Consider the following 26,116-nt stretch of genomic DNA (forward strand, 5'->3'; position numbering starts at 1 on the left):
ACCGAGTGTATTCTTCCCCTCTCCCACCCTAAAGGTAATTAATATTAGTCCAGAAAGCTAACCTTTAGTTTTTCTTTCTTTGGCTTCTTGCTCTTGGAGTGAGTTTCTCTGCTGCAGACAAGTCCTACATTTGCTTAAAAGCTCTTGCAGAGTTGGAATGAGAGCTGGGTTTAATTGTTTGGGAGTGTGTACTGACAGGAGCAAAGCAAGTGCCCGCAGATCCTAGAAAACCCAGATGGGAACATTTCATATTCTAAAGCTAACATTTTGACACAGTTGTTTACAGTTTACCACACATTTACTTTCCCAGGAATTCATTCTGGTTGCTCAGGCAATTTTAGAGAATGCTAAAACTAGAAAGCTAGCATTAGCATATTACCATATTTTATTGGTTCTAAGTCATTAATACCAATATTCTACGTATTATGCCACTAATAAGGTCACACTGAAGACTCAAATAGTTTTCTGAAAATGGAAAAGACAAAAAAGGGATTTAAAAAATAAGCCCCGAATTATCCATGAGAAATTAAGGCCTCAATCTAGATATTACAATTCCTCAAATACGCTGATTTCTGGTGTCAGTCAAATAGTAAGGTGTTTCTTAGCTCTAGAATCTAGTCTGGCATCTAAGCAACACTTGGTTATTGTGGAGACTGCTGCTGGACAGGTGCTAGCGTTCCATTACTGTATGACCTGGAGATAAAAGAAATGTCTCCCTCTTGGTGGTCTCATTGCCCTTAGCATTTAATGACATTTGCTCATGTCTTCCAAGGTAATGTAAAAGTGTGTACTACACACTTCAAAGGCATAGAGAACACATATTTTTAGAGAGTTTTCATCTATGTCATTTTCAGAGTTTGAATAATTTGAAGTTATGATAGTAAAAATATTAATTTGAAGTTATAGTAAAAATCATATTAAAGCTGAATTTAGAGTTGATTTAAGGAAAGTACTTAAGTACAGGACTATTACCTTCCACAGTTCTTACCCCCCCTTTTTTTTAAGATTTCATTTTTTTAAAAAAGATTTTATTTATTTGACAGACGGAGTGAAAGTCACTACAGTGAACTCTTAATTACATAAAACATAGCCATTATCTGATTGCCCTTTAGAAAGTATACTGAAGATGCAAATTTTTTCATATGGATTTCTGCCTGACCAAGGATTAAGCCTATAAATCTATCTATCACAAGTATGCAGAGAGGCAGGCAGAGAGCGGGGGAAGCAGGCTCCCTGCTGAGCAGAGAGCCTGATGCAGGGCTCAATCCCTGGACCCTGGGATCATGACCTGAGCCGAAGGCAGAGGCTTTAACCCACTGAGCCACCCAGGCGCCCCTAATATTTCATTTTTAAGCAATTCTACACTCCAGGTGGGGCTGAAACAATCCCAAGATCAAGAGTCACACACTCCAACTGAGCTAGCCAGGTACCCCAATTCTTACCCCATTTAAAGAAGCACTTGCTTTAGAAATTTCAACTCGGTTGGTGAAATCAGATTGCAGGTTCTGATACTGATTTATCAAGTTTGTTATTAGGGTGCTGATCAAATTGGCACAGTTTGCTTCAGAGAACACTTGACCTTGAACCTGGGGAAAAAAAAAAGATTAAAACAAAAGTCTCCAAAAAGGCCAACGTAATGAAAATATAACCACTAACACATTGGAAATAACATACTGAGTTTCCAAAGTAGGACATACCTTTAGAAGAAAATGTGTCATGAATGTGTAGACAATGTTGTTGTTTAGAAAAGTTCTTTCATCCATCAAGATACATTTTATATATTCTGCAAAAACGGGATCTTCACACAAAAGCTTGATGCAGTTTTTTGACATTGCAGACTACAGTGGGGGAGAAGAAGTACTGATGGTTGAGGATGGAAGTAACTGCAAGGCTTACACGCACTTATGATGAACATGCAGACATTTTAAGTCCTGTTAGAGAAGCCACTTTTAACTGTCTACTGAATTTTCAGTTAAGTAACTGTTCTCCCAGTAAACTAAATCTTCCGCACTTAGACTCTACACATGAGTGTCAGAGAAAGAGACTTGTAACGTCTGAAGGGCAATATAAAAAAGCAGGTTTCCAAAGAAATTCAACTTGGGCATGAAGAGAAGAAACAAGGACTGGATAAATAAGACTGACAAGTGGATGAAAATGTTTTCAGGGGACCAAATTGATGGATAATTAATAGGTAACCAAACCATATGTAGAGAAAAAAACAAATTTTAAAAATTAAATTTATTCCATGAAAGGAGTTAAAACTTTAAAGCAATTGTAGTTTGTCTGGTAAATATCCTTCTCCCCCCATGAATACTGCAAAGGTAAACAGCAAATTTCTTTTAATTATCTCACAAAGATAATTAGTGGGTCCCCAACAGATGGAAATTTTACTAAAATTTGGTTTTCCTGTTTTTAAATAGTCATGGCTCTTAAACACAAGTAGTATGTCTTTAAGTGGATATACTCCCTAGATTATATGTATTTTTTTTAAAAGATTTTATTTATTGATTTGACAGAGAGAAATCACAAGTAGATGGAGAGGCAGGCAGAGAGAGAGAGAGAGAGAGAAGGAAGCAGGCACCCCGCTGAGCAGAGAGCCCGACGCGGGACTCGATCCCAGGACCCCGAGATCATGACCCAAGCCGAAGGCAGCGGCTTAACCCACTGAGCCACCCAGGTGCCCCGATTATATGTATTTTAATAATCATTTATACATGACAAAATGGACTATTTTTAAAAATAGGACAAAGTTTAGATAATAGGTATAGATTATATACTTAAATATTTTATTAGAGTTAGGCATTTGCTAAGTACACTCAAGTTCACCCAAGAAACCAGGAGTCTAACACGACCAGGACCCAACTCCTCAAAGGCTTGCTGTCAGGAAGACTGGCCTTATTCTAGCAACCAGAGCCTCTGCCTGCTGCCCAGGTTTCCTGATGGCTGCTGCGACCAAGATGGCTGGGCTCTAGAAGCCTGAATAGAGTTTGGCATTGTTTTAGAGGAAGTTTTTGGAGACAGTGAATTCTTTGGAAAACAAGCCAATAAAGGGAGCAGTAAAATGCTGGAGTAGATAAAACAACAGGGAAGCAACAGATTGGCTGAGCAGAGAAACCAAAAAAACCAACTACCCAGATCAAGAAGAATGAAAAGAGCAGCAGCAGTGGCAGAGGGAAAAAGCAGAGGTCTGCTCCAGTTTACTGAACTGACCACTCAGCTAAAAAATCAACCAGCACGTCATTTTCTCAAAGTCCCCAGTGTACTAAATAAGGCCCTGGGATCAACATAAATTAGTTCAAAGATTCCTACTATAGAAAACAAAGTGACATTTCTTTAGGGGCTAGAGAGGATTCCATTTCTACACTTGAGAAGTTCACAGTTTGAAACAAGAAGAGAGAGAAACAACCATCCCAACACCATTTCACACATGTCTACAAGGAGAAGAAACTGCATTACAGCCTAGGCAGTTGGCTGTACCAGAGGCATAAAATGTTTCCGTGTTTCAGATACTAGAATTTGAGTAAAGTTTAAGCCAAAGTAAAGTGAATACAACTCTCTTCCTCTGGGGATGGGAGGCTGCAACCAAGCACAAAACCAGTAGTTGTGGGGTTTTTTTGTTTGTTTTTTTTTCTGGGTCTAAAGAAAGTGGGGATCCTTTATGCCTGATCCAAGGAATGAGCCAAATCTTAGGACCAATCTGCTTTCCCCCTTCATGTTCCTGCCATTCTCCCCCGCCAATTAAACAAGCATTACTGAGATGCCCACTTTAAAGAGTTGGCTTTTAGATACTTTAGGTAGGTAGGATGAGTTGTTTCTTGACCTCAGTGAGACTGCGGACAAGAACAAGTGCATCAGACTCTTGAAAACCTCTCCAAAGCAACAGGGAAGAAGTAAAGGACAGACTGATGAAACTGTTTCTGCCAATTTTGAGAAGGGTGGAGGGGAGCAAAAGAGAGATGGGGCAGGTGAGGGGGAACAAGAAGTGGAACGTGCCTTCTTCTCCTAAATACCTCCCTGTTTTGTTGGACTTTCAGCATGACTGTTTACAGTGATCAATACATTACAAATTCAATAGCTCATTTGAAACCTCCTCTGTGGTACAAATCTATTGAAATAAAAACCTCAAAGGGCAACTTGATGCCCAATACTCAATAGCTATTATTTCCATTAATCATACTTTTATCTACCAAGATTCTAAAACATCTCTAATTTCCAGTTTGTGTTCAACCGATTGTTTCTAAAATTAATGACCAAATGGTCAGATGAGATGAAAGATCAAATCATCTAAAACTCATTTTCTTTACCTGAGTCTGGCATAGCTCAGTCCAAAGTTTGGGGAACAGTGCAAGATGAAGTGGCAAACCTTCATAGGCAACTAGGACACCTAATATTTGAAAAGAAATCAGAATAGGTTATAATTATAAATTACACTACTAAGGTATTCAACTCTGCAGGTACAATTCTATAGGTATTCTAGTCATAACTATGCATCTTTCTACATGTTTGAGAAATACACAGAATATTTAAAGGGGAAGAATTCATTCCAGTGCTTTTACCAGTGAAATAATTTAGAATGCAGTATACTCTGACTGAATTTATTCATATTCCACACCTCATTCCCTGAAGGATGTGAGGTAACTTAAACCAATTCTGCTTTTTAAGTATTAGAACTTTACTTGGGACAATTTAATAGGGGGTACTGCAAGTGGTTCTAAAAACTTTCTTAGATAAAGGTACCACTCTGCATATTAGGTAATTTTCATAGACTAGCTAAGCTTGAGGGGAAGGAGGGACAAGGTTAAAAAGAGGATGTGGAGAATTAGAAATACTGTTCCTTCCTCTTTTACCTTGTTTATCCAAAAACAGGGAGAATTCTCTTTATGGTGGATTTACCTAAACACTGTTTTGAGTCTAACAGCTTCTAGACTTGTCCCCAAGCTCTTCTGGGTAGACCTCTCTTGGCTGTGTGTCAGTATCCTATTTGGAACCTCTACTGTTTTAACCTTTCCTCTTCCTATTCCAAATGTCAAGTATATCTCTACGAAATGTATTCCCCTTCCCTCTGCCCTCCTACCTCTCAAAGAACAGAAGTTGCTATACCACAGCTGTAAGTAAATTTCCCATTCTCCATACTCCCACTTCCAGCGAAATTATGATGATGGAGAGGGAGAAATATAATAAAAACTATCTTCCTCCAGGTAAGAAAAAATTATGAGTTAGACGTGAAGTCAGCAAACTTTTTCTGTAAAGGGCCAAACAGTAAATATTTTAGTCTTTGCACCAAATGATCTCTGTTGCAACTAATCAACTCTGCAGAGGTAGTAATAAAAGCAGCCAAAGGCAACACTAGATGAAGGTGTGGCTATCTTTCAATAAAATTTAAGAATACTGAAATTTGAATCACATGTAAATTTTGTGTGTCACACAATATTTAGAATAACCTAGCATTAAAAAAAAAAAAACATTAAAAAATATAAAAACCCTCCTTAGCACGCAGGTAAGCTCACTGATTATACAAAACCAGGCAGCATGCAGGCTATTACTGTTTGCCAACCTCTGGGTTGGACCAAGGATTCAAGAAATCTTAAGACAGGTCATATCAGTCTTCCAAGGATGCCAAAATATCCTTTTGTGGGTAAGTCTATTTATTATATTCTGTCAAGATTAATCCCTTCGTAGAGAGACCCCCTCTCCCCACCAAGGAATCTATGCACCATTCTCCTTTATCCTAACCTAATCTGACTGGGGATGGAGGCATTTACCCAACGTAAGAACACAATACATATAAGCAAACGAAGGCATGTCATCAAAATTGCTGGGGACAGGGAAGAGTTTCTATGTCCCTGCATCATAATTACCCATAAAGGTAGACCAAGGGTTGGCAAACTCCGGCTTGCAGGCCAAGTCTGGTCCACAACCTGCCTCTGTATGGCCATGTGAGCTAAGAAGGACTTTTTTATTTTTAAAAGATTGTAAACGTAAATGCATGACGCAGACCATACATATGGCCAGCAAAGTACACCCTTTGCAGAAAAAAGAGTCTGCCAAACCCTGAACTAGAGGCTGCCCTGACCTCTCAGGTGAAAGTAGACTGTACATTACAATATAAAGGTCTCTAGTCTTTACTCTTTTTCCTCAATTATTCCTCAAAGTAAAATATAATATTTATTCCTATTTTCCACAACTTCAAAAAAAGAACAGCACTACCACAATAAACAAACAACCCACCGAGGATTTCTATAATCTAATATCACTGCCAAGTAATAATCCGATCCTAATATCTTTATTTTACAACAGGAGGAGGAAATAAATACATGCTGGCAATTACTGTGCTAGGTGTGTCAGATAATTACATTTAATTTTCTTAACAACTTTGGGAGGCACTGTTTCATTCTCATTTCCCCTTTTCTCAATGAAGATATCAGATTTAGAGAGATTATGTAATCTGCTCAGGTTCATCCCAAAAGCCAGTGAGCAAAACATCTATCCCTGGTATACTTGATTTTGAAGCCTGTAATTTTTTCAGTAATCAGTGTTTTCCCAAACTTCAGTCATTCATATTTTTTTCATATCTGTCCATCACTGTACTGTTTGTTTACTTAGTACTGTTCTTTAGATTCACTTAGGGAAGCTAATACTACGTTAGCCTTGGGCAACAGAACATCCGGGAAGTCACAAATTTGGTATACTAGTTATATATTTCTGTGACACAGTAAGACCCATACATATTTATGAATATAAAATTATTTTCCATGGACCATTTTATACACTACACTCTGGAAAGCACTGCCACCCATGGTGAGTCAATGATACCTCTCTCTCAACAGTCCTACCTATTTCCTCTCTGAATTGCACCTCCTTTGGAAGGAGGGCCATCCCTTCAGAGCAACACAGTTTCAGTTTCTTTCTACCATTTTCATAAAACACTGAGGATCAGGCTATCTTGGCTATGAGACTCAAGGTAGAGGTCAATGCCATCCTACTCCACACCTTCCTCCAATAATCTTCTGGGATGCCTTACTTAACTGGGTACAAAGCACAGAGAGATGCAATCAAGGCACACGTCCACGCCTTATCCTAGTAAACAGGACAGGCAGGCCTAAGACATAAGGGCTTCTGCCCATTCAGCTTTCTTCATCCTGTGACTTCAGACATCCTCAGTTGTTTCTTACCCCAACACATCTAAAAGAACTAATATACAATAATCAAAAACTGTCCCAAATACCTTTCCTCATTATTAATACTTTACACTGTATATGCTACTAGAGGTGTTATTAAAAATCTTCTAAAAACTGTTTTTGTAGGTAAAATGGTAATTCAGATGACTGCTGTGAGGATGAAATCTTTTTTATGTATATTTACTAGTTTAGGGTGTCTCCTATCTGAATTGTGTTCAGATTGTCTGGTTTTCTATAGGAGTGTTTAGCCCACCCAAGCATTATCCATGGAAGTGGTGGCTTTTGCCAATGGACGAAAGCCCACAACTAATACTCTACTATTGGAATGAACCAAGACATCTTAGCCTAAGAGTATCACACACCTGATTCTTCTATATCCGCTTATTCTGACTTATACCCACTAAGCAACCAATTGCTGTTTATTTGGCTTCCCATGTAGGTTACTAGAAAAAAATCTGCTGGCCCTACCATGGAATATTCAGATCCCTATATTAGTTCTTCCTCTTTGTAAATTAAGAGACTGGTAATCAACTAAATTATAAATATATATATATATATATATATTAAGTGTAATTACTAAGCTTTAGCCAAGGATAAATGGATCTTCCCCTGGTAGACTGGTAGAAGCTGCCTTCTGATATGTGCTGAATGCCTGATATATTCAGTCACCTTAAAAAGTCTTTTGGAAAACAGTTAACCAGTTGTCTTTCCAGTTAGTACCGTCTTGACATCAAAAAAGGTAAAGGATGGACCAGAGCTGTGCATTTTTATAATCTGAATTTCTAATCTGTTTACTTTCACCAACTATCTTCATTTTTTTTTAATTCTAGAGATTTTGAAGATTTCAGATTTCATGTTGCCTGCAAAAATTTCCTTTTACTATTTTTTACTTTCATTTATTAATGCATTCTGAAAACTGTCAAAAGCAGTGTTACATAGTAAAGGTGAGAGGTTTTATCTCTGAAAATGAAAATTATTTAAATTAAAAGATGAAATCTAAAAATGTCATTTAATTTTACTTGAGCATCTCAGTGTTAATTTTATACACGTATGGTTCCTTAAAAAAATTATATGAGAGTTTGCAGTACAGTTTCCTAGACTACTTTCTAAAAATTTTGTTTCCTCTCCCCAATACAAATGATCATTGCAAATAATATAAAATTTACAGTCATTTAACCTAGACCTTGACCTGTAATTTTATCCATACACAGTTTAGAGTATAATCCCCTAGGGTGTGTGTGTGTGTGTATGTGTGTGTGTGTGTGTGTGTGTGTGTGTGTGTGTTTCACATGTACTAAGTGATTTTTCCTCTTGTTCTAAGACTGTGGTCACATTCTGCATATTGTTTTCCAATTTGCTTTTTCGCATGTAATCTGAAGTCATTTCCTATCTTTTTAAAGACCTATATATAATACAAACTATTTAAAGACTGTATGATAAACTACAGATTTACTTAGCTAAGCTCCTATTGATGGACATTTTAGTTGTTTCCCATTTTTACCCAATATGAACTGAACGAAAATAAATACCCAATGTATGTTTTTGGACACTTTTTTAAGTAGAGTAGATTCTTAGATCGGTACTGCAAGATCAAGGGCTATGAACAATCTAAACTGATAATGCTAATATGCATCCCCGAACTGACTCCATTAAAACATCTTTTCTTTCCCCAAACTGTTTAGGTATACCATCAAAACTTTGTCTCATAGTTGGAAACAAAAAATGAGAGAAAAGAGAAATCATTAGTAAGGTAGGGCAACCTCTCATACGGTTACCAAACATTTACTTGTTATGTGTGAAGGAGTTGCTTGTTGATGTCCTTTACTTATTAATGATCTTTCGCATCTCACTGAATCCTAAAAACTCTTCGTATATTGCCAATACTAGCTATCTGTTAAGAATGCAAATATTTTTCCCATCAGCTGTTCTTTAATCTATGGCATTTTTCAACATGTAGTATTTTTGGTTTTTATATTGCCAAAAACTTTTATTTGTTTATGGGTTTTATGTCCTGCTTAACATGGTCTTTCAAACATGGATAAGAAGGTGCTTATCCATGATTCTATATTTTTAATAGTTATTATTTTATTCTTCATAATTAAATATTTAATTCTCCTGTAATCTATTTTAGTCTAAGTGGTGGAAAGTTTCCCTTTCTCTCCTTAGACAGCTGATTCTCTCAAAACCATACCATTTCCACATGACTGACAGGTCATCTCTATTGTCTTCAAATTCCTCATGTTATATGCAAACAATGAATCATGGAACAATCCATCAAAAACTAACATAACACAATTTTAAAAAATTCCTCATGTATCCTTATGTTTGTCTATAGGCTGTTTTGTCTATGTATGTTTTTCTGCCTATGTATTTCTGTATCTACATTACATAGTTTTAAACAGTATAGTTTACTTTTATGTAAGAAAGGAGAAAAAATAAATCTGTATTTGCTGTTCTGATGCACAAAAAAGATTAAAAAGTTAATGAAAGTGGGGGGCAGAACTGTGAGTGATATGGTGTCTTTACCTTTTGCTATTTTCAATTATAAATTCATGTATGTAGTAAATCCTACTACAGTAAATTCATGTATGTAGTGTCAGAGGCAGGCCCCTGGCCAGGGCGGCCTCCGCCATTAAAAGATGGCGCCTGGCTAGTTGCCAGGTTAGGATTGCCTCGTGAGACTAAGCGGAATGTCCAAAGAGGAAGTAAACAGCATTGGTTGCTAGCAAAGTTGTTCGTTTAGGTGCACAGCCTGATTCGCTCCCTCCTGTACCCTGCTCGCTGACTGGTCATGTAAACGTATGTAAGTGTGTAGACTTGCAGAAATAAAAGAGAGAAGATATATCTGAACTGGGGCTTCTTGTTGTCCTTGTGGGTCGAGGGCGATATGTAGTAAATTAATAAAATAAAAAATTACTGATCTTTATTAAGTATTTTAGAAATTAATAGTGCCAAACCCTCTTACTACTTTTTTTAACAGCTTTTTGGGCTAAATTCTGCTATTTTTAAATTCTCAAAATACTGTAGCTTCAGACACACCATTATTTCACATGGCAGTCAGCAGCTTTATGCACTCTCCCAAAATTCTACCCCCACTTCATTGACTTCCCTAACCCCATGCTTGACTACCCTCACTTCAAAAGTACTCCAGCCCTTACTTTACTAGTTGGTACCTGCAACCCTAATATGCAATTATTACATAATTCCTTTTTATCTCCTAACGAATCTTAAAATCTGCTCAGTACCCATATAACAATTACGACAAAGACTTGCCCTCAAAACTGGAAGTGACTTGCAATCCAAGTCTTGAGTCAATCCCACCTGTGGTCACAATATTCTGGCCCTTTGACCATCTAACCTCAAGGCTTAAATGACTAAGGACATAAACAATTTAAATTTACCTTTCCCTCTCCCTGTTGCCAGATTTAATTTCCTGAAGATATTACATAAATTAGAACTCCTTAGCAAATCTCTGCTCTTCATTTCAGTCATTAATGTGGACTTTATTTTAAGTTCTATCCTAGGTGCCTCTCCCTGGAAATAATCATTTCATCTGAAGGTGGGAGTTAACTTTAAACACTGGGGCATACTCTTTTCATTCAAACGAGGCATGAGAAAGCACTGCTTTTAGGTCTTTGTTAAAATAATGTCTAATTTTCTGCATTAATTGATATAATAACCATGAGTCCCAGGGAAGTTGGCAGAGTAGGAGGAGCTAATAAAAGTACATGAATGAATGAATTCAAGAGAAAAAGATGTAACCCTGAAAATTTTCTTTTCCTGCTTAATTTGTGAAGGCTTTGGTTTCTACTCAATATAGCGACCAGTCACATCTGGCTTAAAATAAAGATTGTTTCTTAAATCACATTTCAAGTTCTCACCACTCACATATGGCTTCTGGCTATCATATTATGGATGATGAGGCAGTTGGAGAATATTTCTGTCCTCACAGAAAGTTCTACAGAATACTGCTTATGTAGAAAACTAAACACTAGGAGGCAGCATCAACAGTGCTTCATGGTTACAAGAATGTCAGTATAAAATACTATGAAAAGTTGATTCAGCTAATGTTGAAGGCTAAGAGTATGTCCTTTCCCTCCCTCCTCTCCTCCATATTTAAGTTTCCTGAAACTGTTTTTGTATTGAAGAAAACAGTCCCAAAGAGGATAGAAATTCACTATTTGATCAGAGCTGTTCAAGCAGCTCAAACAGCTCCTCACATAACTTCTGGTATGAATCACATGAACACAATTACCAAGAACTTTTCTTAAGGTCAGCATTTTAATAAGTCCCCCTCCTTATCTGGGAGTAAGGCTGCGTTACTAGAATTCCTGGACACTTTCTCACATTTGATCACTGCCACTGCTAGGTTTTAGTTTTTTACCAAGTGCCATGACCGAAATGTGTAATCATGAAATGGCCAATCTCAGTGTGTGCTCCCCTACCCAACCATCCCCACTTGGTAATTCAGCCACATGTGTATAAATCCAGCTAATGGTAACAGATGGAAGGAAAGACCTTTCAAATGTGAAGACACTCTAATCACTTACCAATAAGATGGGTTTTCTGAAGAGGAATTATCCCTGAGAGCTGTTACCACATCCTTCTTCGATAATGAAACCTAAGGTATGTTCACAACTTTTGCCCTACTTAAAATGGATCAAAACCTTTTCCATATAAGGAAAGGGTTGGGATTGAGGAAGAGTACAAGGGGGAGTTCTAGAGTATGGCACAATATTCTGTTTCTTGACCTGGTTGGTGGTTCCACGAGCACTTCACTTCCTATGCTCTGGAATGGAACTATAGAACACTGGGAAAGAATCCTAGGTCATCCCTAAAGAAGTTAAGACTCACAGAACACACAAAGCCTGGGAACTCTGGAGGTCCTGAGATAAGGGACATGTCCTTTAAAGACCTCTCAACTAGAAAAACTCACCCAAAGAGAGCAATTCTATAGGTCTCAAGCACATTCTTGTAATTTGAGGTTTTTTTCCTTTATAAAATTCACTGATTTTATTTTCTATTTCTCCTACTTTCCTTTTCAAATTTCCTTTCTTCTCATTCACCTCTCTATTTCATGAGACTTACCTCCTATTTTACTCATATATGCACCTCTGCTTCACCCTGGCAAGCCCACTCAGTTTGCTCTAGGCATTGCCAGCTCCAAAGTACAGCTGGCACTATAGATCTCATCTTATCCTCAAGATCAGGGCTGGGATAGTCCACCTCTCTAAGCATGCCTCCCTAAGCAGAGTAGTTTTTGGTTTTTGTTTTTAAATTCTGCTGGGCAGATGGAGGAGGACTTGGGCTTCTATGTACAAAAGTGAACAGCCCTACTCCACTCCTTTATAGGCCAGCTGAAACTCTGGACAGAACTATTCAATGGAAACCAGTAAGTTGGTGTTTTCTTAATAAAAATAAAAATGTTCCCAAGAATAATTAATATTTTTAAACAGTCACTTTAAAAAAGAAAAAAAGAATTGTCTCATTTTTGTCTCCCCTTCCTTTGTGGCTAGGGGCTTAAAATAATTCAGTGGAATTTACTGCTCATCTTTTATACTTACTCAGCTTAACTAATGTTTCAGTAAATTTTTCACAGTTGATTGCAACTCGGCATAATAGATGGATGAATTGATGATAAGAAAAGAAGTAGTCTAGCAGCATACGATCATAAACGTCATCTTTGCCCTGAAGGTTAAAGATGATAAAATGGTTGCACTTAAATTGTATAATAAATTAAAGAGCATATTTTGTGCAAATGTAATAAGTTTAACTAAAAAGCTGATTAAATATTTAAATTCTATAAGAACCTAGTTTTAAATTCCAAGTTTCTAGTAATGTTAAGATCTTAATTGTTACAGTTTATTTTCAGTGTGCAAATGCTATCAATTAAAATTACCCATTATTTCTATATACTTTAATCAAGTAAAATTACTGTAGGATTTTAAAATGTGACACTTTAGTTCTATAGACATCATCAAGAAGAACGGAATTAAATTTGATTTTTGAAATAGATTTCAAATGATTTCTGTAATGGCTACTACAGTGTTAATTATTTTTAATATTTTATAAGAAGTGTATTTAAGATCCAAAGATAGTGGGTAAGGGAGAGTGTAAATGAAGTGGGGTAAAGAAAGATAAAGGGGAAAAGTTGTTTAAAAAAATGTTGAAACTGAGATAAATTATCTTGTGTCAATGTACCTTCTCTCCATAATTTGGAATTAGCATTATTTTAGGATATGCATTAGAGAAAAGAATCCGACTACGAATGATGATAAATCTATCAATCAATGATATTAGGCCTAGGTCAAAGGATTAGAATTAAAGGGCAGTAAAAGAAGTCATTGATTATATGGCCAAATTTAAGCAATAGTAAATACCTAACTTGGCTTTTCAGGTTTAGATATATGACCCAGTTATAATTTAGCCTAGTGAGAAATACTAGTAAGACTTTCTATTCAGGTTTTTTTTGAGGGAGGAAAAAACTTACTACTTGTGCTTATTGTTGATTTTGCAAATACTCAACCAACATTTCAGAGCACTAAAAGGAAAAAGTCCAAATGAGTCTAATCTTCTTAGGATCCACAAAATGGTCATTTAAGTCTAATATAACTGCCAGAGGGGAAATTTCAAATTACTGTGTACTACAGAAACATGGTTTTCCTGGCATCCCAACATACCTTACTGGTTTCCACCATTGTGGGCAAGAGGCACATATTGAGTTCAGGGCGCGGAGGCCGAATATTGCTTTTCCCTCCTATTAGCTTGATATTTTCTCGACAAGGGAAATAAGGTCCAAGAGACACTAAGACATTAAAAGTGTACAATAAGAATAAATGGAAAAAATAAATCTCCATGCTTTAGTGTGCAGAAAGATTAAATGCCAACCACATTCAAGTACTGTGCTAGATGAATACGTACTTGGTATATTACTATGATGATAAGTACAATGGTTGTGTTGTAGAAATGGAACCAGAGTATGAAGAAAGTCATGGGGACTCAAAAGCACAAGTTCCTTGAGGACATCTGAAAATAAAAACACAGTATGAGTATTAAAAAGCTGGAGGATACCTGATTTGCTTCTTTCAAACTCACAAATCCTGTTAGGGTGACTAATAGCAGTATGGCAGGTGAAAAGGTTTATTAATGAGTCTAAAACTGTTTTAGCTGCTGACACTGGGAGAAATTCTGTCTGATGCTCAATCAAATCTGGACCAAAGTTATTAACCAAAACACAGTCATCATTTAGAAACCAAAGTTTAAAACTATTTATTTGTATTTTATTTATCCAAGAGAAGCATTATGGAGAAGTACACTAAGGGAAATATTTAATGCAAACTAATGACTGTCTTCATAAAATCAACCAAAGCAACTAAAGACAGAAATCTAAGGCTCAAAGTTCTTTGGATCTAAGACATAATCCTTAGTCTACTTTTAATGTTTCATGATGCTAGCTGGACTGATGCTCATCCCCTAATCACATAGAAGTAAAGCTCATGATGACAGGCTATTGGTAATCAGAGGTTACCAAAGTACAGGCCAGTAATTCCACAGAACATCAGGCCAATGATTGCCAAAATGACTGCTTATACATGACAGCCAGTTATTCATGTCATTTTAAGAACCTGGGAATAAACAGTTACAGTCTCTAAAGATGACTTTTTATGGCTTCTAAACTAGTAAAAACTACAATATAAATTTAAAATAGGGGGTCCTTTAACAGGCAAAATTATCACTTTATTATAAATATATAATCAATAAAAAAGTAAAATATTTGGGAGTCTAAGAACAAGTACTACAAGTATCTTCAGGTAAAGAACAGGTAGTAAAATAATCTCTCCAACCCTTTACAGTATCAGCTCTCCTTTGCAAAACATCTGCATGATCCTATCTCACTTATCTAGGACCAGAAGATTTCAGAGCTGGGAGAGATCTAGAAATAACCTAAGGTCAAAGAGCCCAGATATGTTACATGACATACCTGTGATCATATAACTAATTACTGGCATGTTGAAAATATAACTAGATTTTCTAGAACCTGTGAGTTACACATGGGAAGTACAAATGTCTTCCAAACCATGCAGAACTAATACCACATCCTACAAAGAATATTCCACAAAAATCTTCATCCATTAGGTTTTTACACAGATATATTTCCAAGTAACTTACCTATACAGGCATTTCTAAGTTCTGGAGGACTATAAGAATTAAGAAGAGTTAACAGTTTATGGGCAAATTCAATTCGCTCCTGCCACTGAATTAATGCTTGTTTCACATCTGCAAATACAAAAGCATACATAATACGCCATTTGAGTTCAAACTTCTTCACAATTATTTTCTATTTTTATCTACAGAATGCCAACACCAAGAAAATCAAATTAATGACATGAACATCTTTAGTGAAAGCTAAGTGGTCATTTTCATGAGACAGCTACTACTGTGAAACCTACTGGATTTCTTAAAACACATTATCTGAGGGATGAACATGTCCATTTTCTAGAAATGTATGTGAAGTTCAGAGTTCACATGTAATTTTACAGGGACACAAGAGATAGGTTTTATAGTTATTTCTCTTGAAACTAAAAATGATCTAACCTAAGCCATGGAGGTTTCCAGTTGGAGAACCTTTACAAAATACTCATTTTGTTACAGTGCTTTAAAATGTTTTCCAGTCTCTTAAATCTTAACACTTACAGGATGCTTGCCTATTTTTCAGGCAGGCATAAGAGATTAAACCAGAGCACTTCAGCATAATACCAGGTCATGATGAACATGTCCTTATGGTTAGTCAGCATCAGCCCCACCTTCTGTACATAAACCGGAGATGAAGACAAATTCTCTGAAGGCTGTGGTCTGAAATCCCTATTTTGCTCTTTAAATGCTGAAAGTAACAAAAATAAGAAGTAGGAATGACCAAACCTTTTCTCTGAAGATACGGGCGTGTAGACTTCAAAACCGAAAGGAATATTGACAGAAGTTCTACTAAGTCTCCAGTCACATGGCAAGCTGTAGCTTCATGGTACATCATGTGCAGTGTGTTGAAAGACTACAAGTGATTTTAAAAAATGGAAAACTTCATTTCATTTTTACTTTGTTGAGCCACAATATGGTAGTATTCATCTTTTACAACAGATGTTTTCAGATTTTATGTATGTCCACATGTGCACAGAACAAATGTATTTGCTTTCTCCTACCTAAAAGTCAAATTCTCCCAACTCAGCTCCCCCTGCCCTTTTTAAAAAAAAAGATTTATTTATTTATTTATTTATTTGACAGAGAGCACAAGTAGGGAGAGAGGCAGGCAGAGAGAGAGGAGGAAGCAGGCTCCCTGCTGAGCAGAGAGCCCCATGTGGGGCTTGATGCGGGGCTCCATCCCAGCACCCTGGGATCATGACCTGAGCCACCCAGGCGCCCCTGTCAGCTCTTTAAAATATAAAATAGTGCTCACCTTCACAGCTAATATTTTATGCATACATTTCGGCCTGAAGGAATAATCTATTTAATCAGTTTGTTTGTTTTTGGTTATTGTTTGCTCTAAGCCTTAGAAATTACAAAGCAGCAGGCAACAAGACTGGGCAGAATGGGTAACTGCTTTAACTAACTTTCCAGGTCTTTGGAAGAAAGACAACGGTGAAATAGCTGTCAACAGTTAAGTCTGAATAAGGAAAAAGAGCTCCAAAAGAAGAATTCCTTTAATCATATTGGCTTGTTAAATCTTTTAATTCAAAATCCTTAGTTTTTTTCCTACTTCATTCTACACAAAGGGTTTTTCCTAATCCTCTTGAATCAGTTCCTTATAATCTATATTCTATCCACAATTCAAAGTTCAAAATCCACAGTCTAGAATTGGTGGCAGCAAATAATCTGAACAATGTACTTGTACGGCATTTAACCTATAAGCTGTGAGGATAGGAAACAGGTCTGTCTTATTCACTGCTGTATCCCCAGTGCCTAGTACAATGCCTAGCATAGAGTAGATATTCAAGTGTCTGTTTAATGAAACAATGAAATTCTCACTACTTTTCATATACTTTCCATTGTAGCCAAATAGAAATACTTTGCATTTTTCAAATATGACAATACTTTCTTGCTTCTGCTGACCATGTCATTTACCTAAATGCTCTCCCACTTATCTTTACAAGTCCAAATTCTTCGAAGTACCATTTTAAACATGTTGTACTCCTATTCTAAAGTATCATTAACTAAAGAAAACTATCCTTCCTCTTACTTCTCATGGTACTTTTGGCATATACTCTTTTCTCTTCTCTCCTTTATTAGACTAAGGGTAAAATGCACCTCTAGGGCTTTAAAGTCATCTCACAGTTTGTGGATGTTCAAGAATTGTGGGAAGAATGAAGAGGTCATTTAAATCACTTGTAACAGACTCAATGGCTTCCTCTCATGATGCTAATCTCAGTCTCTTAACTATCAAATAAGTGAGCTCTTGAGAAATTATGTCAGTGATCATATCATATGAATTTCATCTGTTTCTACCCTTACAAATGGAATGAATAAAAACAGTCTATTTCCAGTGGTTATTCTAAATACAAAAGAAAAGTATGGAATTACTACAGACAAAACAGCAACCTAGAAACTATTAATCATTCTTGGAATATAAATTAGCACTTAATATATAATCAAATCCAGACACCTATATAAAACAGTCTAGCATAAACTCTAAATATCCACACACACAAAAAAAGTGTTGATGAGAACATTAAAATAAACTGTATATATGGTAAAATGAAGTAAAATATTTACCTCCGTCATCAGGATCAATCCTCGATTAAATACAACAAGAAGTCTATCTTCATCAGATTCTAATAGTATTCTGAAGGCACTAGAAGAATACAAAAAGCCCACGTTGAGAACTCTGAATCAGAATGGAAAACTAGGTGATTAAAAAAAAAAGAAAACTATAATTTTGGCTTTTTTCTATCTACAGGAGAGGGAGATTACTCTGTTTCCTAGTAAGGTAATAAAAGGAGTTAATATTAAGAAATCCTCTATGTAACATGTAGAAAATCTGCAATTCAATGATGGAAGAGAGGTATCATGGAAATATTTTTAAAGTCTCAATATAAACAGTGCTTATTTTTATAATGGGTAGATATTCTAGATTATGTTACGTTCTGGAGAGTAACAAAATACATTTATACTATCCAAGCACTTGTCAGCTGGTTCTTGGGAAGAAAGAGAAACATGAGGGGAAAAACATTAAATACATTTTGGTCTTAAAAATAATTTATGTGATAATTACCAAAAGTAGTTGTACTGTTCTTGTTAACAGACCTAATTTCATTATTAGGTACTGGAAACTGCTGCTGTATGTAGTACATACATACAGCATAGCTGGAATCTTTCTACTTCAGTCAGATTATTTTCTTCCCCTTTTTTCTTTCTGTTTTTTTTTTTTTTTTAAGATTTTTTATTTATTTATCTGACAGACAGAGATCACAAGTAGGCAGAGAGGCAGGCAGAGAGAGAGGAAGAAGCAGGCTCCCCGCTGAGCAGAGAGCCTGATACGAGGCTCAATCCCAGGACCCCGGGATCATGACCTGAGCCAAAAGCAGAGGCTTTAACCCACTGAGCCACCCAGGCGCCCCTCTTCCCCTTTTTTCAAAAAAAGAATTAAGATGAACATTGGGGAGGGTATATGCTATGGTGAGAAAAATAAATTTTAAAAAAGAATTAAGAAAGCTCAAAGTCTTTTTTTTCTTAAAGATTTTATTTATTTGACAGACAGAGATCACAGGTAGGCAGAGAGGCAGGCAGAGAGAGGAAGCAGGCTCCCCACTGAGCAGAGAGCCTGATGGATCATGACCTGAGCCGAAGGCAGAGGCTTTAACCCACTGAGCCACCCAGGTGCCCCCCAACTTTTTTTTCTTTTGAGAGTAAGCTTTAAGTAGTAAACCTTTCAAACACAAGGTATTCAAAATTAATGCAAAATTTTAGAAGAATTCCTTTAGAGTCCCAGCAAAAGCACAGCTAACTCATTTCATTAATAAAGATTCAAATATGAAAGTTTTCTGAAGAAGATAATCTGAAATAACCCTATCTTGGGTTAAGCACAAAATACTATTTTCAAGGAAGTACTGCCAAAAAATGTGTGCCTAATAAAGAACATTACCTCCAAATCTTAGATGTAATATATAGAAACATTTTAAGAAATTAACCTGGCCTTTGGGAATTATGTGTAATTTGTTGTAGAGTTCCTTTATAGCAGTTCAGTAATTTTTGTAGTTTTGAACAATTATAAAGATGATTTTCTGTTATTCTAGCTAATCCCTACAGTTAAGGTAAATCTGAGCTAAACAGAATGAAAAATGCAAGTTTCATCCAAAGGTGTTCCTGGAGGCCTCTAGAACTGAGCTGTCAAAGCATAAGACAGGATGAATCATAAGAGAGAGAAGGATTCAAGCTTTAGGTGTAAGGCCATACATGAGGATTCCTTCCAACCATAATTCTATGATACTGATAAAACACATATAAACAATCCAAAATCAAACCTTAAAAACAAAAGCTGTTCAAAAGTAGCTCATTAATTTTTAAAAGATAAATCCTTCCAAGGTTACTGAATGCAAAAATGCTTCCCTAATCACCTTAAAGAACTGGTAAACTTTTACTTATAAATAATTTAATTTTAACTCTTTAAGTGTCAAAAAAATGGACCCCGGGGTGCCTGGGTGGCTCAGTGGGTTAAGCCACTGCCTTCCTTCGGCTCGGGTCATGATCTCAGAGTCCTGGGATCGAGTCCCACATCAGGTTCTCTGCTCAGCAGGGGCCTGCTTCCCTTCCTCTCTCTCTGCCTGCCTCTCTGCCTACTTGTGATCTCTCTCTGTCAAAAAAAAAAAAAAAAGGTCCCCATTCCCTCACTTGGAAAAAAAAGATTTTTTTTTAAAGATTTCATTTATTTATTTGATGGAGGGAGAGACAGAGATCACAAGTAGGCAGAGAGGCAGGCAGAGAGAGAGGGAAGCAGGCTCCCCATCAAGCAGAGAGCCCGATGCGGAGTTTGATCCCAGGACCCTGAGATCATGACCTGAGCCGAAGGCAGAGGCTCAACCCACTGAGCCACCCAGGCGCCCAAACAAAACAATTTAAAAAGAACACCAAAAAGTATCTTCTTACCTTATTAAAGTAGTCCAGCAGGAGCGGCCATCTAAGCAACGTAAGTAACAACTTATGGTTGTTTTCTTAAACTGTTTAATATCTTCTAATTCTTCTTCTCTCATATCTGGCCTTTGAGCTATAAACAGCTGCATCAGGTTAAACAGTTCTTCTACTGCCTAAAAAGGGCAAATAAGCATCATGGTGATCTTTTAACCCTGTATTTTAGAATGTTTCCTTCTCATTTCTGAATGGTATGCCTACTAGCCAGCTCTTAATATCATACAAATGAAATCAGATTACACTACCACTGAAGAATAGTTATAAAATAGCAATATTCTAATTTAAAAATTTAATGTATTATTCACTAAAAGTAAATCAAACACTTTCAGAAAAAAAATTTCTGAAAAAATTTTTTTCATTTTTAGTCTTAACACTGTTTATTAAAGCACTAGCTTTGTAACCTGAATGGATGTCCAGATATGCTACACCAATCTTTTGCCCATTTCTTTAATGAGAAATCACGACTTCCTCACAAAATTTTACAGCCCTCATTTACATTTCAATCAGTACCATTTCTGAGAAAACCCTTCGTGCCAACATTTAGAATGCTGTTTCTAGACTGATGAATGATTAGTTCAAGTATCTGATAGATGAAATAATATTTAAGTAAAATTGCTAATTGTGGGTTTATAAACTCATTTAGCATAGGCACGTAGGCATACTTATCAATAAACTGAAACCCCCAACTCCATACTTTTCATGGCAAAAACTGATTAAACACCATTTTAATGAAAATCTCTAATAGTTAAGCTCTACAATAAAAGATTTTATTGTTTTATTGATGTCAGGAAACATTATCAAATAAAGATTCCAAGTCCCCCAACACTCATCAAAGGTATATTTAACCATGGATATCATGTTTAGTAACTAAGTCAAATATTATTTATGTGAATGTGATAAAAAAAAAATCCACTAAATCTTGATAAATCCTGTCCTGACTCCTTCAAGGTCAGGGAGACTCTCACATTTGTTTCCTTCCGTCTCACAGCCTTGGCTTTGAACTCTTTTGGTACTTAATATACTTACTCTCTTTCCTCTATTTTAGGCATTCTGAATTTCCTGGCTGGAAATTAGGTTATTCTTTCTCCATAAGAACAATTTACTACTTCATATCTGAAGGACAAGAAAGGTCCTTCCTTTCTTAAAAAATTTTTGACAGAGCAAGAGAGAAGAGAGTGTGTGCGTGCGTAGTGGGAGAATTAGGCTCCCAGCTGAGCAGGAAACTCAATGTGGGACTCGATCTCAGGACCCTGAGATCATGACCTGAGCTGAAGGCAGACGCTTAATGGACTGAGCCACCCAGGTGCCCTGGAAAGGTTCTTTCTTCAACAGGAAAAGTTCTGTGCACAATTCAAGGATACCAATAATTAAAATATTCATCATGTTCATCTGATTAAACTCTTAAGTAAACACTGGATGTCTTGAAAAAGCTCCACTCCTACCATCTCACATTTAGCAAAATACTTCTCACATTTGCAGCTTGTAGCCTCTAGGTTAAAATAGTTCTGCATTTTCCTTCCAACCCCTTTTCTAGATCTATATCCTCTTGGTGTAATCTTCAGTTTACAAAAGAGAGTTAAGAAGCAACAGTAAAAAGATATATCCAGGAATGACAGCCTATGTGAAGGGAGAAGTTTTACTATGAAATCTACAAACAGTCTGCAAAAAAAAAAAAAGGAATCAGATTTAGACTGCATGTATTTGGATCCTGATAGACCCCTTATCCATTTCATTCACCTGAATGCAGTGTGAGGAAAAAAGACACTAGGGAATACTATAGCTAAGATAAAAATATTGTCTAGCTCACAGTTTACAACAGCCATGTGGATCTTAACGATAAATATCTAAACAGTAAATAGTTCCCTAAAATCATACCACAAAGCTGATGTTTTTCATTAGGTACATATAAAAGACATTTACAAAAACACAAATGAAAATAGCTAAGTTCAATTAAAGATAAAATTTCAACACCAACCTAATTATCCGTTATTACTTCAATTTAATAGTAATATAGCATTTTATATATGTAGTCAAGGAAACAAATACACATTGAGTCTTTAAGAAAGAAGAGTTCAAGTTAGACTATATTTCTATATTTTGTTACCACTTCCCACAAGAGGGGGGGAATAGGTTATTTCCAATCAGTTTGAATATATATATAGAGAATTATCAACTTTACTCACTCCAGGGTATTGGCTGGCATGTGGTGTAAGATTCTTAAAGGCCCATTGGATGTTCTGGTGAGAAGCGAGTTGTCGTGTGAATGCAGGAGACTGTTCACAGCAGAGCCTCAGAATGCCGTAATAGGCTGGCAGCATCCCACGGTTAAAAAGCACCACATCCTGATCATCATGGTCAGCAAGGATGTAATTGAAGGCAATGTTCTTGGTTACCACTGGGTTCTGAACAATAAGGCGGATATTCTCTGGACAGTCAGCACACACATTGTACCAAAATGAAAGCAAAGCCTGTTTATTGTGATTTGTAGCTATTGCTGGCTCAGAAAGTTTAGGCTGGAAAAGGTTCCACAAATCCATGAAATATGTGGAAAACATCAGCTTCTCAGTTTTGGAAATTAAACAGTAAGTCATAAAGCTAAAATAGGGCACTAGCTTTGTAGTGCCATGAACAGCAGCATCAACATAAAGTTTGGCTCTTGAGAGCAAACCAAGGAGCACGTTGTAGACCTGATGTAGGACTACTGTTGTGTCTGGACTGAGTGGAAGGTCACGGGTTGGGATGTGCAAAGACCTTGTTGACCGGAACATCTGGCGGAATGAATTGCTTGGTATAAGGGACACCAGAAGATAAGCTGCAGCTATAAAATGTAAAACAAAACTGTCAGATCCTTACAAGATATAAAACAGCCTGAAGAGCAGTCATTAAACACAAAGCCACTCTTCTCTTTAAAAATTAAAATGAATAAAAATTAAGGGACATAAACATTTCTTAGTATTTCTGCCCTACTACTGGCCCCACAGAAAAATATCAAGGAATGATGAAAACAGACGCCTTCCATTTTGTCATTGCTATTTTTAAAGTGGCAACCATAACTGCATTAATAGAAACAGTTTTAAACTTCTCTGTTAGCTTTCCCCAGATGTAGAATTTTCCACCTATTTGATTATTTCATCTCTTCTTAGGAAATAATACGGTTTAATAGGAAGAACACAGCGTTTGGAGACAGAAGACCTATCTAAATAAGGCTCTCTAATGTGATAAAATCATTCAATGTATTAGCATCTTTTTCTTTTTCCTTACAAAATAAGGGTAAGTTATTTTGTAATAATTTACAGATTAACAGTAAAATATACAGTTACAAAGAAGGAATGAGATCTTCTACTTTAAAGTTCACTGTAACATACAAGATTATATATGTATGTGTGTCAATTACAGAATATTAACTTTGGAAAAACCTTTAAAATCTTCTAGCTAAATTTGTACTTAAAAATTTTTTCACTTGAGTAGGGTTGACACATCATGTTATATTATTTTCAGGTGTACAACATGGTGATTCAACTTCTCTATATGTTACGCTGTGCTTACCACAGAGTAGCTACCATTTACCACCACACAATACTATTACAATATCATTGCTTATATTCCCTATATCTTTTATCCCCATAATTTATTCATTCCATAACTGGTCGCTTCTGGTTGACTTCCAATGCAAAGAAAGCATCCCTTCAACATACCTGGAAAATGTTATTAAGCATACAATTCTGAGAAGAAAATGACTCATTAGTTGAGTTCATTTGTAAAAATGGTGAGTGTGAGTGTGTAAGGCACTGAGTTAGGTACTTTAAAAATATTTCATTTAATCCTCACAATCATTCTGGAAATAGGTGATGTTACATTGGAAAATCTGAATCTTGGAGAAACAAAGACCAAAGTCACACAGATAAAAGAGGTGGAGCTCAGATTTTGCCCTGGGAAATGATAACGATGATGATGACAATGACAATAATGATAATGATCCAACAAGAATAACTAACATTTATCAAATGTTTACACTATTTAACACCATATCTTTGTTTAGCAGGCACTACTTTTATTATTCCCACTTTCACTTGGGCTGAAAACAGTAAGATTACACCCATGTTACACATCTTGAAACCCAGATGAGCTAATGCTCCTAAAACTACCACCACAGAGCCTACTCAAGGCCTCTAAAGCTTTAGTTTAACTCTTTTCAATACACCTACCAATTCTGTCTCCCACTATTCTACCTATAATTTGGTGACTTCCAATGTTCTGTTAAAGAAACTAAAGCTAGGGTTCCTAAAATTAATTATAAGCTCTTTTACAGAAAACGTTGTGCACAATACTCCATTTCTACATATTTTTTCACCTGTATGTTGCTCTGGTTAGACTCAATTTGGTTTATGTTTCCAATATACCTGGGATGGTATACTGCCATATATAGGTATATATAGGTGCACCTGGCAGTTTCCTATTAAAACCTGGCATGTTGGGGTTATTCTGACCAATCTTTGTATAACCTGCTATGAAGAAAAGTAATTTGTGATTAGAAAAAATTTATTCAGTTTAAGTTACATACTTCTATCCCAATATTTTATTAGGAAAAATTTCAAATGCAATGAAAAGTTCAAAGCGCTCTACCCAAAGACCCACTTAAATTCAACAACATTTAATTTTGTTTTATTATATACCAAACCATCTATTTATTTAAGAGCTATCTGCTTCTAAATAAAAAATAAGTTCTGCTTGGGAGATATATACTACTTCCAGGAAGGTCAATATGGAAGAACAGATGATCTTGCTAAAAACTGCTTTGCTAACTAGAGTACCTTCCATTTAGTTCTATACTACAGAGAACTTAGAACAAATCTACCTCCATTTCTATATGGCAATGGTTCAACTACTTTAAGACACTTATTTCTCCCTTTTTCTTTTTTTCTATAAACTAAACATTCTAATTCATTCCTTAAAGTTTTGTAAGATTTAATAGTATTTCTCAGTAGTTCTTTTATACATGTTACTATACTTCTTACTGTTATATTGATTCTATTCAAATATTTGGGCTATTTTTTCAAGTTACATTATGTAGAACATTTTCACATTACCATAGTATACGTATATTACAGGGTAATGCTATTTAAGCATCCATCTATTAGCTGACTTGCTTATACTGGAATTCTTGAAATGATACTACTGAATTTTAAAAAGGCAAAGTATTTTGAAAGATCTCAGGTATGTATCATTAAACTGCTCTTCACAGGGTAATATTTACTTATAACTTCACCACAGTGTATGAGAATGCCATTTCCACAGTACTGTCATCAATATTAGATGTAATAGCTGGAAAACTATTTTTGTTGTTGTTGTTCAACACAGATTTTTTTATTGTTTTATGGTCAGAGTCAGGACATGAATGCCAACCAGCATAGGTGTCAACACTCACAAATAACCCATTACTATGGGGTTACATAAACTGGCAGGAAAAATAAGCCTCTAAGTACCAATGCCAATCCATGTACCCACCAGGACAAGGTGTTTTTCCCAAATAAACTTTATTTTAGAGTAGGCAGAACAAACACAGTTCCCATACACTCTTCTCCCTCTTCTCCTATTATTAACATCTATTATTACTTAGTACAATTGTTTTAACTAAGGAAACAACACTGACACATTACTTTTAACTAAACTCCGTACTTCAGATTTTATTAGTTTTGCCTTAACGTTCTTTGTTTTAATTTAAGATTTTATTTATTTGAGAAACAGAGAGAAGAGAGAGAGCAGGA

At 36.1% G+C, this 26,116-nt stretch overlaps 1 protein-coding gene across 4 annotated transcripts in view; it reads right to left on the reverse strand.

Moving 5' to 3' along the window:
- Positions 1–26,116, reverse strand: part of USP34 (ubiquitin specific peptidase 34) — a 244,320-nt gene that overhangs the window by 1,298 nt on the left and 216,906 nt on the right. For 3 of the 4 annotated variants that reach the window (XM_032352230.1, XM_032352231.1, XM_032352233.1), the window contains 12 exons: positions 22,535–23,169; positions 20,310–20,467; positions 17,940–18,018; positions 16,098–16,224; positions 15,348–15,455; positions 14,100–14,204; positions 13,859–13,983; positions 12,743–12,866; positions 4,305–4,384; positions 1,698–1,838; positions 1,443–1,586; positions 63–222 (listed from right to left, as the gene is read on the reverse strand). In XM_032352230.1, coding sequence (XP_032208121.1) covers positions 63–222; positions 1,443–1,586; positions 1,698–1,838; positions 4,305–4,384; positions 12,743–12,866; positions 13,859–13,983; positions 14,100–14,204; positions 15,348–15,455; positions 16,098–16,224; positions 17,940–18,018; positions 20,310–20,467; positions 22,535–23,169 — 1,986 coding nt within the window. The remainder of the gene's footprint in view (positions 1–62; positions 223–1,442; positions 1,587–1,697; positions 1,839–4,304; positions 4,385–12,742; positions 12,867–13,858; positions 13,984–14,099; positions 14,205–15,347; positions 15,456–16,097; positions 16,225–17,939; positions 18,019–20,309; positions 20,468–22,534; positions 23,170–26,116) is intronic. The other variant, XM_032352232.1, reaches the window with a different exon arrangement.

The sequence above is a fragment of the Mustela erminea genome, chromosome 7, assembly GCF_009829155.1.
Source record: "Mustela erminea isolate mMusErm1 chromosome 7, mMusErm1.Pri, whole genome shotgun sequence".
Classification (NCBI taxonomy): domain Eukaryota; kingdom Metazoa; phylum Chordata; class Mammalia; order Carnivora; family Mustelidae; genus Mustela; species Mustela erminea.